General features: G+C 31.2%; 1 protein-coding gene across 1 annotated transcript in view; it reads right to left on the bottom strand.

Annotated features, from left to right (window-relative positions):
* LOC117171043 overlaps positions 1 to 15,344 on the bottom strand; it is an 82,678-nt gene that overhangs the window by 65,710 nt on the left and 1,624 nt on the right. Inside the window, exons 2-3 of the mRNA XM_033358089.1 lie at positions 13,121 to 13,382; positions 4,302 to 4,615 (exon numbers count right to left, since the gene is read on the bottom strand). Of these exons, the coding sequence (XP_033213980.1) occupies positions 4,302 to 4,615; positions 13,121 to 13,382 (576 nt within the window). The remainder of the gene's footprint in view (positions 1 to 4,301; positions 4,616 to 13,120; positions 13,383 to 15,344) is intronic.

The following is a 15,344-nucleotide window of genomic DNA, read 5'->3' as shown; positions in this document are numbered from 1 at the left end:
TCATGAAGAAGGATGACGTTTCTGATGGGGTTACCGCGTCTTTTGCTTCTGTAAGCGGCTTTTGCTGCCTCCAACAGTTGGCAGTAGTAGGCAGCGTTAACCATACATCGATCATGTAGGAAATCAATGAGCAACAGTCCTCTGTAGTCGAAAAAGACGGTCGCGAGGACCTTACCGGCTGAGAGACGGGTTTTGGCTTTAACAGGACCGGCTTCGTCTTTCCTTCGCCATTCTTTACTCGCCATCTTGGACTCGGGAGTGTAATGATGCACCCATGTTTCATCACATGTCACGATATGCTTCAAAAAAGTCTCTCCCTCCTGCTGAAATCGATTCAGATGTCTCTTAATGATTCGCAGTCGGATGTTTTTTTGATCTTCGTTCAATAACTTCGGGACCCATCGGGCGCAGATTTTTTTGAAACCAAGATGATTTTTAATGATTGTTTGAGCGCTTCCATAGCTAATGCCCACCTGTCAAGCGATTTCATGAATAGTGAACCGCCTGTCACTTTCAATAAGGTCACGAACTGCACCAATGTTATCGCCAGAGACACTTGATCTTGGACGTCGATTATGACTCACATTTTCCACACTTTCTCGTCCACTCTTAAACTTTTTGGCCCAATCAAACTCTTGAGTTTTAGACAGAGTATCATCCCCATACTGATCCTTCAATCGAGTCAAAATTTCGCATGGTTTAACGCCTTCTTTAGTTAAAAACCTTATTATAACCCGTTGTGCAACGGACGCTGGAACCTGTAGCTCACTCATAGCTGTACTGACGAATTGACTGAGTCAAACAGCTCACCAAGCGTTTTACCCGCTCCTAATACACTACATTACAAGAAACTACACTGTGAGAGTACTTGCGACTGGCTAAGAAAAGTATTTGTAAAATTCCGGTTTATATTTGATCCACCCTCGTATGAAATAATGAATAGACAAAAGTTGCACATAAAAAAAATACAAATTTGTAATCAACAATTTTTTAAAAGGATGCATGGTTTTTGTTTGAATTAAAAAAAAAATCTGTCCGCTACGCGAGCACATTCTCATCGCGCACTACGCGCGTGGCTCGCTTCGCTCGCAAGTTTGAGTGCGTCTAGGGCGCGCGACTGTTGGTTCTCGCGCTTTGCGCCCGATGATGTATTTACCACGCGCTTCGTGCTCGGCCTTTATATTTTCACACATTCTTACGGAAACCTTTTAAAATTAAGACTCAAAACATCCACCAGTGTAATTTTTTGATTGTGAATTCTCTTTTGTTAAAAGAGCTTAGCTCGAGAGTTTAAGCGCACCTATGGCACGCGACTGATGGCTATCGCACTCCGGGCTCAGTCTTTACATTTCTCCCGCTTTCGTGCACAGACCTTTAAAATCAAAGTTCAACGGACCGACAACTGTAATTTTGTGATTATGAACTCTCTTTTGTTAAAGCTCTTTCGGCTTCAACGAACACATTCTCACCACGTATCTCCTGCTTCGCACTCGATTCTGTCTGAAATGTTAACTTTTCTACATTATACACAACACTTTTATATCAAATATAATACATTTGTTATGTAACTCTGCCTGGGATTGCTTATTGAAGTATGGCAAAATAAAGTACAAATTGTATTTATCATGATTATTTTAATATTTGTTTCGTATTTTGCTTTAAATTGCATTCTAAACTGTGCTGAAGCATGTATCATTTCAATCAATTTATATCATTACAATTCATAATATGCATCAAAATTGAATCATACCAATTCTTATTTCCTTGTTTTTATAATTTTTTTATTTTTATTCTTGTTTTTTACGATTGAACGAAAATCTACTCATCCTATCGAATATTATTAATAATATTATTAATAATGAATTTATAGATCTTTTTATACGAATAACTTTTGTCTTTTAATTTTAGTTCGTACTTATTTCGCTTTTTCAAAAAAATTTAATATTTTTATTCTGAATCTTATTTTTCACGACTAAAGCAAAAACTACGTATCCTATCAAAAATTATAGCTCTTGTTTGGATAAACACGTTTTGTCTAATTTTTTTCGTAGCTTGTGTCCTTAGGTCAAAAAATTTTTATTTTTTTATTTTTAATGTTGTTTTTTACGACTAAAAACAAAAACTACGCGTCCTATCGAAAAGTGATTTATTACAAATTTAAAGGTCTTTCAAGGGCGCGCTATTTCAGCTTATTCATTTTTTTCCTATCTTGCATAGTTTGACCAAAAAATGGAATTTTTGGATTTTTCATTATTTTTAATACAATCAAATTTGGACTGTTCAACTTTTCGACCAAATAAAAAAAGTTGTTATGATAATCTTGTAGGTCTTTCAAAAATCAAAGTTTTTCTTCTCCTGACTTTTTTCATATCATGCGTTATTTGGCTTAAAATGTTCATTTTAGTTTTTTTTTGGATTTTGAAAGTGCTCTAGCTCTGATAATTTTCCTTTTATACAAAAAGTCATAGGAATAAATTGTTTGAGTTCCTGAGTACTATGAATAGCCGTAAATAGAATCTTTAACGAAGGAGAATTTACAATCGCCAAATTACTGTTGTCTATGCTTCTGCCTTTAATTTTAAAAATTGTGTGCAAAAATGTGGGGAAAATAGAAAGACCGAGCGCGTAGCCCGAGGAAAATACATTATCGAGCGCAAAGCGCTAAATAAATATTTTATCAAGCGCGAGAATCCACTATGTTCTAAAGTTCACTGTCATTAAAACCTGTCAAATTTCCTTACTTTAAAGCAGATGTTTAGTCTGTAAGCCATCGAAAACTTTCTGGCATATTGGTTTCATACTCATTAAATTACAGCACTTTGAACTTTAAAATGGTAATTCATTCATTGAGCTACCATTTTTCCTTCACTTAATTTTTGAACATCAAAGCTAGAGGACTCGAATGTTCCACAGATAGTAAATGCCTTAATTAAATCTTGTTGGCTGCCATGAAATCCTTAAAATCTTTTTAAATTCTTGAAATCTTTCAAAGTTTTGAACATTCCTTAAAATGATTAAAATCCTTGGAAATCTAAGTTCGCTTGTGAATGCTAATTTGTGCGAATAAATAATAATATGTGCATTCTTTAATCTGAAGATATTTAAAGAAAAAAAAGTAAGCTTTTGTTCGGACAAGAGGATGTGCCTTTAGTAACGTAGCAATAACTGCGTCACATTGCGTCACATTGCGCAAGTTCACTGTCAGTGTTCACACGGCCCTGACGGTTTACGTTCGTAGACCCTGCTATAAGTTGAAGGTTATAACAAAAACAGTACTCAAGTCGGAGTCCGAGTATATTTTCAATGCTTTGATATTGTATTTTATCAAATGAAGCATCGGCTGAAATAACGTTATATAAACACATATTTTGTATCCATGGAGTTATATGCATATAAGTTTTTCTTTCAACTGTTCCCCTATTCCGCGGAAGCGCTGCGATCGAAAATTCGAAAATTGAATTGGGAAAGAAATGTCAAAATAGTCGAAGTTACATACTTCGAAAATGTACCTTTCTAAGTTTAACAATGAAGTTTTGCAAAAAGGTAAAAAAAGAAAATTAAATTTTATAAAATGGCACGCTGGAAAGAATAGAAGGGCTACAGCGGCTGGAATAAAACGTCCAGAACCGGTATTATCAAATATAATATTCAAAAATAATAAAATAAATGAGTGATATATAATTATCAGAAATCGTACCAAAAAATACTGTTTTAATTATTTGTATAATAAACTAAAAATAAAACTTTAAATTACAATTCTCTTTACAATACGTGTAGAACCAAGATTGTAAATGATCTAATTATTTTTATTTTTATCAATTTAAATTTGCCGAATTCTATTTTGAAGTTTTTCAACGACACTTGCGCGAATGTTATTTTTTATTCTTATCCTTCAAAAATTGCAAATTAGATTTAGATATGTACATTTGCGAGTTTAATTGAGATAGGTGCGAAGTAAATGGAAGTTAATAACCTCTACTATTTTGAAATTTTATTCCGAATTCAATTGTTAAATTTTCGTTCGCAGTACTTCCGCGGAATGGAGGAACAGTTAAAATAAAAATTCATAGACATAGAAGTCATTGGATACAAAATATGTGTTGATATAATCACCCTGAAATATTCATATTGACAATCACTTCTCTTTATATTGAGGTAGCTTCTCTGGATCTTCGCCTGATTTAAAGTGCAAAACGCATAAACTATTCAGAGATATTTTTCAAAAGTTCGATTGAAAAATAATTTTATCCAATTTTAGGTCGAAGCAATAGACTTTATTAAATAATTCAGTTATAACTCACCCATCTCATCAATAATCGGTGCCATGCGAAGAGTAATTCCCACGAGAAGTAACGACATGACAAGTAAAAGGCAGGCTGTAGCGATGATAGTCAATCGTGCTCTTGGGGGCAAATCATCAGGATCAATAAATTCTTTCTCAATCTCAACAATTTCAGGCTCGACTTTTCGTCGTCGTTTCCGTTTTTTACGTGGGCGATGAAATTTCTCCACCGGAACGTCCACTTTTTCAGGACTACTCAAAGTTTCATCGTCGTCCAATTCATCTTCAAGATTGAGCGCCAGGAAATCATCATCTTCGTCGTAATGAATTTTCCTGAAAAAGGGAAGACCATAAAGATGAATATAAATTCTTCACCAATTAAAATCGTTTTTATACTAAAGAGTATTCCAGTTATGTAAACTTGGACGTGTTAAAGGTGAAAATCGTAAAAAATTATTCGTTTCCAACGTTCAAAACGTCACAAATTGGCAGATTATAAATATAAACACTAGTGTGGATCGTAAATGAAGGTTTTAAATAAAAAAGTGGATTGAGAAGTTCCATTTTGAGTCTCTGAGGTCTATAGAAAAAGCTATGGTCCTGTTGCGTTCGGGGAGGGAAGCGGGTTCGAGAAATGATGTAATAATTAAATAGAAGAGTAAAATAAGAAAAAGTAGTCGAGATGGACAAGTGAACACATATTTTTCAATCTACTTTTAAGATAAAGCTTTCGATAACAAAATGATACTTATTTATAATTTTTTTCATAGAATTTTTTATAAAATTAATTCTGTTCGGACGGAAGACACGCACTACTATTCTTTTCTCGTGGAAACATTTTTAACCTAGTTCCTAGGCCACTTAGAAATAGTAGAAAAAAAGATAAATTATCATCATTAAAAGTTGTAATATTTTTGTTGTAATTTCATCAAATTCAAACTTGATCAAATACAATTTTTACTAAAATATGATTTTATATTAATATTTGTTATGTTAGACTGTACATATATAAATAACTGGCATTAATTGTAGCAAATATAGCCCACATAGAAAACGCTGTATTTACAGTAATTAAATTAGATAACTGAAAGTTATGTGAAAACGGGGGGGGGGGTGTATAGTCTATTGTTACTTTTAACGGAATTTTTAATTGCTATTTATCTAGCAGAAAAACTGGACGAAACTGCAAAAAAGGTCGATACTCTTCAATTTTTTTTAAACTCACATGTTTTATATATTTCTTCACGCTGAACACGAATCTGGTCGAAAAAAGTGACCGCTCTTAAGGGCATGTGATTCTTAGAAAATTGCGGATTTCACCAGTTTTAGGTTCCCCCGGCTTTTTTCTAGAATAATCAATATTTTGTCTAAAAAATTTGGTAAATGATAGCGAACATGCTAACGGACGTCCCCACAGACTTTTTTTGTGTTTTTTTATCAAAAAATTTTTGATATTGCTAACAACGTGCGTATGTATTTCGAGGTTATCTGTGTTACAATTCACCCGAGGGTTACTTCGAAACTACACAATATTTTTGGCCGAAAACTTCGGACTTACAAATAAACATAGTAACTAATCTCCCGGAACTAACCTTGTTTGCAGGCAATCAAAAAAGTTTATTTCATAAATAATTTCCATATTATCTGAAAGGCAGAGATGAAAGACGATGAAACCTCAAAATAATGCATATGCATAAAATTTTTATTTAGCACAATAATTTTTTTGATTATTATCCCTCAAAAAAGAGTCCGGGGACGTCCGTTATGATATTTTATAGCATCTCCGAATTCAGTTTTTAAACATTTTCATTTTGGTGGAAATAAAGCCGGGAAAACTGTAAGTATCACATTCCCTTAACATTTTCGAGGTGTAATAACTTATCTTATGTATTTTTGCATCTTGAACCAAAATCCGACAAAAAAAGTGTTGCTAATGAAAAAGTATCACAGCAGTGTCAGCATATATCTCACCCTCTCCAACCCATCTTTCCAAGATGCCTGTCTTAACCCTCACACCACAAAGTAGGGTGTTTAGACACCCCAAGGCCCTATTTTGGCACAGGAGCTAGGCCTAGAGCGTCTCAGGGGGGTAGGGATCTCAATAGCCTCCTCTTCATTTGTCCTCTGCACGTGGGAATGGAGGAGGATCACTAATTCATGCTACAGATGTTTTGAAAAGCGATAATATGAATTTTTACTGTGCTATTTGGAATATGTGATATGTATCTTTTTTATGTTTTTAAGTTTCTTTTTATGCTGTTTTTTATGCTGATGTTTATGTAACTGCATTTTTTTGGCCAATATATTTTTTACGTTACTGCAAGAAGTTACTTAAGGGGTTATATACAGTTAGAATTTTCAAAAAATCGATTTTTTTTATTTTATTTTTCTAATGTACATATATTTAAGAATACAAACAGAAAATTTCATATCGTTACGGTGAATATTTTCGAAGTTACACGCAAATTTGAAAAGGCCCAATGCGCATTCATATGCCGAAAAAGAAGATGAGCAGCGCGTGAACATTTCCGATCTCAGAGCGCGTGAGAGCACTCGAGATGGAAGAATGGCCCGCAGACATCAACTCGAGTTATTAGAAGCTGCCGAAGCGGCGGAGGGTGTATTATATTGTCCTGGAATAGACAACTCCATGTGAGTTAAAAAAAAATCGTATCCCATGTAAATTGCTTTTCAAACTTTAAACGCGTTTTTCTCAAAATGGTGTTTTCAAAGTCGGTGACCAACATTACTCGAAAACGGCTAAACCGATTAGTCTCAAATTTTAACACGAGCTTCTTAAATATATTTTTTAGTAATTAATCGAAGATTTTTTTCTCACCGATAAATTTTTTTTTATAAACAATTTAAGGCCGAAATTTTAATCAAAAATCGATTTTTCTTAGAGAAACCGCCATTTTGTCAAAAAAATTTATTTTTCTTATTCCTTCGATTAATTACTAGATTTACATTACTTTAACGAAATCTGTTTGGTTTTTTAATTTCAGATGATCCAGTTCAGAGATATAGTGGTCACCGCAAAACGTCTTTTTTGAGAGGAGCTCCCGGAGATCAGCTGTAGCTCCTTTCCAAATAAATATTTTACTAATACTAAGTCTTAAAATACAGTTAAAAGATACCATAATACGTGTACAAATTTTTAGATTAATAAATTAAAAAGTTTTCTCAGAAAAAATTCTGGAAAATTCGCTTTTTTCGGCCTTCTAACCGTATATAACCCCTTAATCATTTATTATATTTTATAAAATATATTATGCGTTAGGGACTGTGTAAATAGCCTTTGTGTTTCCTATAACTGAAAAAAAGTCTAAGAAATGGAATTTTCTCGTTATAATTGAGCACAAATTGATTGAAAAAGTCCTTTGAATAATTTTTTAACTTTGTGAAATACCTTAGAAACAATATTATACTATAAATCATTCGTAATGAGTTTCAAAACGACTGGGGTGTGGAGACACCCCACCTTGTGGTAAATGAGGCTCTCTCTCACCTTGTGGTGTGAAGGATAAAATGCTCAACACTAGGACGCATTATTTTGCGTCCCTGGAAAAAGGGTACTTTGTGAGAGGAGGGATGTACCCTCCCCCACACACGACGAATCGCTTTTCCAAGGACTCACAAAAAATGAACAAGTTTTAGTGTAGAAAATTTTAAATTAGAGGTCTTAGAAAGGGAAAGACAGTGGAGAGCTACATACCACCTCCTGCACGCGCCGATCCCATTGTCCAGGGTACCCAAAAAAATCACGCGTCCTGGTGAAAAAATACTAAAATCAATGGGTTTAAAAAAATATAAGATAATCGATATTTTTTAGAGTACAAATTTTCAGTATCTTGAAGATGGTAAGATGACACACATTTTTTGGTCATAATAGAATCCAGCGTGATAAAATACATAAAATAAGTAATGTTTGTACAAACCGAAGATAATCGATATTTTCTAGAGTAAAAAAGCTCGATATCTTGAGAATGTATCGTTAACAGAGCGCTATTCATTCGGTCAGATTCGTATTCATAGTGAAAAAAATACGTATAGTATGTGAGTAAAAAAAAATCGAAGGAGATCGACCTTTACTGCAGTTTAACCAGAAACTGTTCTTGAGTATACCTTATAAAAGAACCGATTTTCAAAATTGCGTTTGTTTTTAATAAATCTCTAAAAAACCCATTAGTATAAACTTACTTGTTTAAAAACCAATTAAACTTCTAAATGAAAACAGAAGAAGATTCAATCAGAAATCAATTTAACTTTCCAGATTTCGAATTCAGCGCTTTGAATTTCAAAGTAATCGTATATCTTCAGTATATAATTTCCCTTGGAACAACCGATCCTATCTATTGAGGTTTAGTGTCAATGTAATTAAACCTTTCGAAAACCACTATCAGTGTTAACCACTTTATCCCTATCAGGCTGAAAAAGCCAAGCTTTTTTTAAATTCTAGTCAGGATCACTGGCTACTCTCACTAAATAAATTCCATACAAGTATCTTTATTTCCGTGAATGACCAGAGAAATTTTTATTATTTACAGTTTTTCAGGTCATGATTAATTGTAAAGAATTGTTGCAGCCACATGTCTAGATTATAAAGTGGTAACAATTAAGATGGTAATTTTCTAATAATTTCTACCAGTTACGCTATTAGCCTCTGAGTTCCTAATGCGGGAATCACAGTTAACTAATTATCGAGACATTTATTTCAGTAAGTATACTTTAGTAACCGCGACATTCATTCAAATTATTAACTCTCAATTAAATCCGCTTATAGCTTGCATTAGTGCCCTGAAGTTTGAATCCATTGCGGGAAATTTCGAACACTCTTATTAGAGATAATTTATTACGTTAAACATGTTCCGAAAAGCGTAATTGATACAAAATCAATAAAATAAATAATTGTATGTTTAGAATAAAAATTAGGTAATCTAATATAATTTTTAATTATTTCAATTACAAATAATATATACTATGATTAATTGTTAATAAAAAAAACAATTAACATAAAGACATGAAAAAATGCTGAATTGCAATTTCTTGCTTCAGCTTTAATACTTCTATAAATATTAATTAACTTGTCTATTAGCTGATAAGATATACATAACGCAGAAGTCAATTATTAAGTTGTAGAAATTCATAAAATATAAAAATGAAACTCTTTTTTGCATAGGTTAGAGCTGTGTAATTATTAAACAGTTCATTAGTTTCCTGTAATTGATTTTTAATTTATTTGTTCTTTTACTCTTCTGTATTTATAACACATGATAAATTATTAGTTTATAATTTGAAAAATTGCATGAAAGAGGGAATAGATTGGTTGCATAAATATTTAATAGAAGGAGGATTCATTCGTGCTGAAAAAATGCAACAAAATAGCAATGTACGTGCAAGATCTCTCGCTTGAGAAATTTAAACAGAAGATATAGGTATCTTACAAAGTAATTCAACCTAATTTCTTTTTGTTCTTTGACAGCAATTTACTATATACTGCACATTATATAATTTGCAGACATTAGAATTTCATTGAGACACTGAAACAGTTTATTACCTTCCAACTCAAAGTGCAAGATGTAGACTGGTTTTCACAATTGAAAGCTGTTTTCAAATTTGGAAATATGAAAGCTGCGAGGTCCATAATTTGTATAGAATTATGGTTTGAGATCTGAAAAGCTTTCCAACTGGAATTAGCGGCTTCCAGAATGGTGCGTTGTTTAAGGGTTTTACAAACGTTACTATAAAGTTCTTTTTCAAAAACAAAATTTTATTTTCGATTTAAAAATAATTCCCAGTGGGCACAAGCGGTAAAGAACGTCTTTAGAACGGCTTAAAAATGTCCTAAGTCAGTCCATATGAAGAGTCTTCCTATATATATATATATAATATTATATATAGCTATCGTTGAAACGTTTTATAAACATGTGACCATTTCTATGCAATTTTTCTTTACTTGAATTCTTTATGATACAAATCCTCTTACTCTGCGCAGAAAAGGGAAATGTGAAAACCAGAATCAGCATCTTCAATAATATATGTTGAATCAGCTATCCAAAAATATACTCTCTCTTCACAATGGTGCAAAAGATTCTTATTACTAAATTTTGATAAAATTTATTTATTCTACTTGATTAGATATAAATATATGCAGCGGTATTTAGGACCTCAAGTTTATGTTATTGGAAAAATGAAATCACGTCTATATTTCAAAGAAAAATTGGTATTACCTTACCAAAGTACTTAAAATTTAAAACCAGCAATTCTATAAATATTACTTTTCAATTTCAAAAATGAAATATGAAACACAAAAATACTCAAAAGAAAAACATTAAATTTAGAAACAAAAATTAGAATTAATAAAATATAATGAACGAAGTTAATTCAGTAAAATTAGATGAAAAGTAAAGAAAGCATGGAAAGTAACGACAGCGTATTAATAATAAAACATTAATTACTTTTAAAGTCTTGCACAACCCCTAGGATCACAGAAGAGCCATAAAAATCAACTCGGCAAAGTAACAATATTTTATGGTCCACAATATCAGCTTGTATCACCTCCTTGATACGACCGTGGTCATGATAATATAAAAATACAATATCAAATTTATGGTGTCGAGTAAATCTGCGCAGATTTGGTTAACATAACAGTAATTATTTTTAATATAAATATTTTTAGTTATTTATTTTTGGTACTGTAAGTGAAAAATAATTCTAAGGCATGATTTTTTAACGTCTTTGGTATTGATTAAGAGGTTTGATAAAAATTGGTCTTCTGTTGGAAAATTCATCATTTTCGTTGAAAATTCTTTTTTTTTTGTTAAAAATGGAACTATTCTATTTAACAGTGAACTGCTTGTTTGAAAATTCATGCCTTTTTTTGAAAATTTGTCTTTTTTGGTAGAAAAGTATTCTTTTGTTTGAAAACTCGTCTTTTTTGGTCTTAAAATTCATCTTTTTCGGTAAAAATTTAATCTTGTTGGATTGAATATTAACTATTTCATATTTTAATGAGAATATATCTTTTTAAGTTGAAAATTGAACTATTTATTTTAATTTCATGTATTTGTTGAAAATTTGTATTGTTTCGTAGAAAATTCATCTGCTTTGTTGTAAGTTCATATTTTTATTTGTAAAATTTATCTGTTTCAAATAAAAATTTTACCTTTTTGGTTGAAATATCAACTATTACAATCTTTTTTGAGAATACATCTTTCTAGTTTGAAAGTTAATTATTCATTACAAATTAAACTATTTTCTTAAAAATTTGACGGTTTAGTAAAAAATGCATATTTTTGTTGACTTGTGAATTGTTATATGTTTTGTTGAAAATTCAACTGTCTTCTAAACAATTCGTCGTTTTTACTTGAAAATTGAAACATTTTATTAAAAAATGCAGCTGCTTTTGGTTGAAGTTCAAACTTTTGTAATTAAAATTCGACCATTTGGTTAAAAATTCATCTTTTTAAGTTAAAAATTCAATTATTTGTTTAAAAGTTCAATTACTTTGTTGAAAATTCGCTTCTTTTGCTTTAAAGTTCAACTATTTGATCGTAAATGCAAATGTTTGGTTAAAAATTATTTATTTGATTAAGCACGCATCTCAATTGTTGAAAATGCATTATTTTTAATCACAATGTTAAATTAAATTGATTAAAAATATTTTTCCCATTTTTTCGTGAAAAATCTCCTTATTTCCCCTGTTTCGGAGCAATAAAAAGGATAAATGATAATTATGTAATTTATAGACTAATGAATAATTATTTAATTCATTCATTTTAATTAATATATTTTTTAAATATTTAATTCTCTTATAAAATTATACGTTTGTAAGAAGTTGATCAGGGAAAAGTCAGAGAATTTCGAAAAGTAAGTTTTTCGGCCACTCTGCCATCACACTTTTACAATGAAGTATAAGATGAACTAAAATGTCTACATTATTAAGAGTTGCCAAGTTTCAAGGAGAAGTATTCTTACGCAAGCTTATACGGTTAGTTACTTCATGAGGACTATAATGAACGATTTATAGATATTTCCAATTAACATCTCCCTAATAATTTCCTGAAATTCGTTATCTATAATTATAAATCTAGATCAATAACAATTTTTTTAGAATAGGAAGAATCTTCCATTAACAGGGTCTAAAAGACAAAAATTAGTCGAAATTTAAGAAATAATGTAGTACAGTATAACATAATAATTATTATTTTAACCTTATTATGATACATTTTTGTTTTCAAGGGTCGGTGAGGTCAGGAGTGGATTAATAAATATCCAATGTGATATCAAGTGGCAGCTTTATTAACTTGATGTAGTCATCATCAGGAGGTAGACAACCATTCAAACTCGAAAAGACCTCCATGTTGATTGACAGGGTTTATCTGTACATTCTATTTTTTTTAATGTGAAGGATGCAGACCTAAGAATTCTGAAAATAAATTTTACCTTTCTTACCTTTGAGAGCTTATTCATTAGTTAGTTTAAAGTAGATTGATCTTTTCAGATGGTATTTAGTTTTCAACTGGAGTAAATTTTCTTTCATTGTGAAACAGATTTGACTCTTAATAGATAAAGCAGTATTTTTATAATTTAAAAATATGATTTTATCGGAGTTTTAATACTTTTTTACTTTTTTTATAACTTATACCTGTTTGTCCATCTCTTTCGGAAATTTATTATTATTTTTTGTGAGTTTTATACATATATTGGGTATTCATTAATCCACCCCTGATCTTCTGGTTCTTCAAAACAAAAAATTCAGTGTAATATAATATCCTCTATAGATTTAATTTGAAAGTTGGGGCATGCATCAGAGTGTTTCCATAGTAACTAACTCACAGCTGTGCTTCACTTTGGGAAGTGTAGCAGGCACTTTGGTGCAGCCTCGGATATTCAGAAATATCGCTGAACGCCTCTCTGGATCTGCTCAAGTTTATCAATCCTAAATCCTGATCACCATCAATGCCCAGGAGTTCAAAAGGTGCATCGAGTCCCAGAGGAAGATCCAATATATCTTCTTGTAATATATGATGACTCTTAGAATGCCTTCTCTTTTTTCTTGGACTTCGAGGACACTCAGAGCCCCTCCTTTTTTCCTTCTCTGCAACATAATTTAAACAAAAATAAAATTATATTAAAAATGGTGATTACTGTAGAACTATTATTAAATATTGTACGTGATTTTTTATTATGTCTATGTCATAAATTTCTGACAGTGGCTCTAAAAACCCACCCCTCATAACACCGCACTGTGAGCAATATTTTCACGCCAATGTTGCTTGCGTTTTCACATTTACGATTACGAATTCTAAGCATGACAAAAATTTTCGAATATTTAATATTCATTTCGATTTTGTCAAATTTGAGATAAACTTAGATTAAACAACTTTTTAAGAAGAAAGTCTTATTTTCTATGTAAAAAATAAGAGTTCCATTTTCTAAATCAAAAATTTTTACATTTTATGGTTGGTCTTTCCTGAAATTTCTAAAGTTGAATTCTGATACCAGAGTTATTTTCATTGGAAGAAAAACATATAAAGTTTCCTTTCGGAGTTCCATTTTTATTGCTCGAAGTAAAACCATGCTAATTTAAATTCGAGATTTATTTACATAAAATAGATCTAAAAATTCCCTGGGAAATTAGTGTACCATAGCACTTACTGTAATTTAATTGGGATTAATAATATTAATCGGATTAAGCTCTAATTAGATTTCTGCACTGTACTCTTAGGATGTATAGCGTTTGTAATTACTAATGTTGACCCTTTCAAATAATAAATTCTACTCATTTTGGATGTTGTTGAATATAGATGTAATAAAATTGTATTTTTCTCCTCACTTAATTATTTTTGTCAGAAGTTTTCGATACGAGTCAACTTTCATTAATGAATTTTTTGTTCCTCTTGAAGCAAAAATAAACCTTGTAAAAGGAGAAATAAATAGAATAATATTTAGGTGTCGCTGATCGCGAATTTTTCTTCTTTCACATAAAAATAAATTTTTGTGTGAAAAAGCTATATCGTAACGCAAAATTATACAAAATATAAAAGATGAGGCTGATTAAAATGAGTCTTTGTACATTCTCATCATTTATGATTGAGAAAATATTAGAATTTTTCCGAAATGTGACACCACGATTTTTCAACGAATCTCCACGTTTTTAGACCCCCTGAATTCGAAAGTCAAGTTTTAGCGATGGCGTCTATCTGTTTGTCTATTTGTCCGTAAACACGATAACTCTCGAAAAAATAATCGGTTCAAATCGAGCTTTAGCGCACTTTTTTAGTTCCTACAAGAAAGAACGAGTTCGTTAATCAGCCATTTTGGATATAAATTTAAAAAATTAGAGCCTTTTCAAAATTGTTTAAGCAATTTTTTTCAGATCAATAAATTTTCTGTACAAATATTTGTAGTACTTAGAAATCCAAACGATTGATCACTATGATCTTCTTCGAGAGAAAGAAAATTATCAGAGTTATAGTATTTATAGAATTTAAAAATCAATCGAAAATCAACATTTCAATCCCAATAATGCACGATATGGGAAAAAGTCAATAGAAAAAAAATTTGAATTTTAAAAGACATATAAGATTATCATAATAACTTTTTGGATTTTCTTCAAAACTCGAGAGTTCAAATTTGTATCGCACAAAAAATTAAAAAATCCTTTTTATGGTCAAACTATGCAAGACACGAAACAAAATTTACTTAACTAAAATTGTGCACCCTAAAAGATCTAGAAATTTTTTAATAATCACTTCTTGATATGACGCGCAATTTTTTTTTATTCGTGAAAAATAGCACTGAAAATAAAAGAAATTAAATTTTTGGAAATACGATCAAAGCTACGAAGAAAAATTAGTAAACAAAATTTGTATACCAAAAACACATCTACCAATTTTTGATCAATAATTATTTGACAGGACGCGCTCAAACTTGCGAGCGAAGTGAACCGCGCACGTATAGCGCGTAATGAGAATGCGTCCTCGCAGCGGGCAGATTTTTTATAATAATTTTGCATTCATGAGAAGACATGCGAGGGAATTTGTCATAAAAAAACATT

The sequence above is a fragment of the Belonocnema kinseyi genome, chromosome 4, assembly GCF_010883055.1.
Source record: "Belonocnema kinseyi isolate 2016_QV_RU_SX_M_011 chromosome 4, B_treatae_v1, whole genome shotgun sequence".
Lineage (NCBI taxonomy): Eukaryota > Metazoa > Arthropoda > Insecta > Hymenoptera > Cynipidae > Belonocnema > Belonocnema kinseyi.
This window is presented reverse-complemented; position numbering and strand designations above follow the sequence as displayed.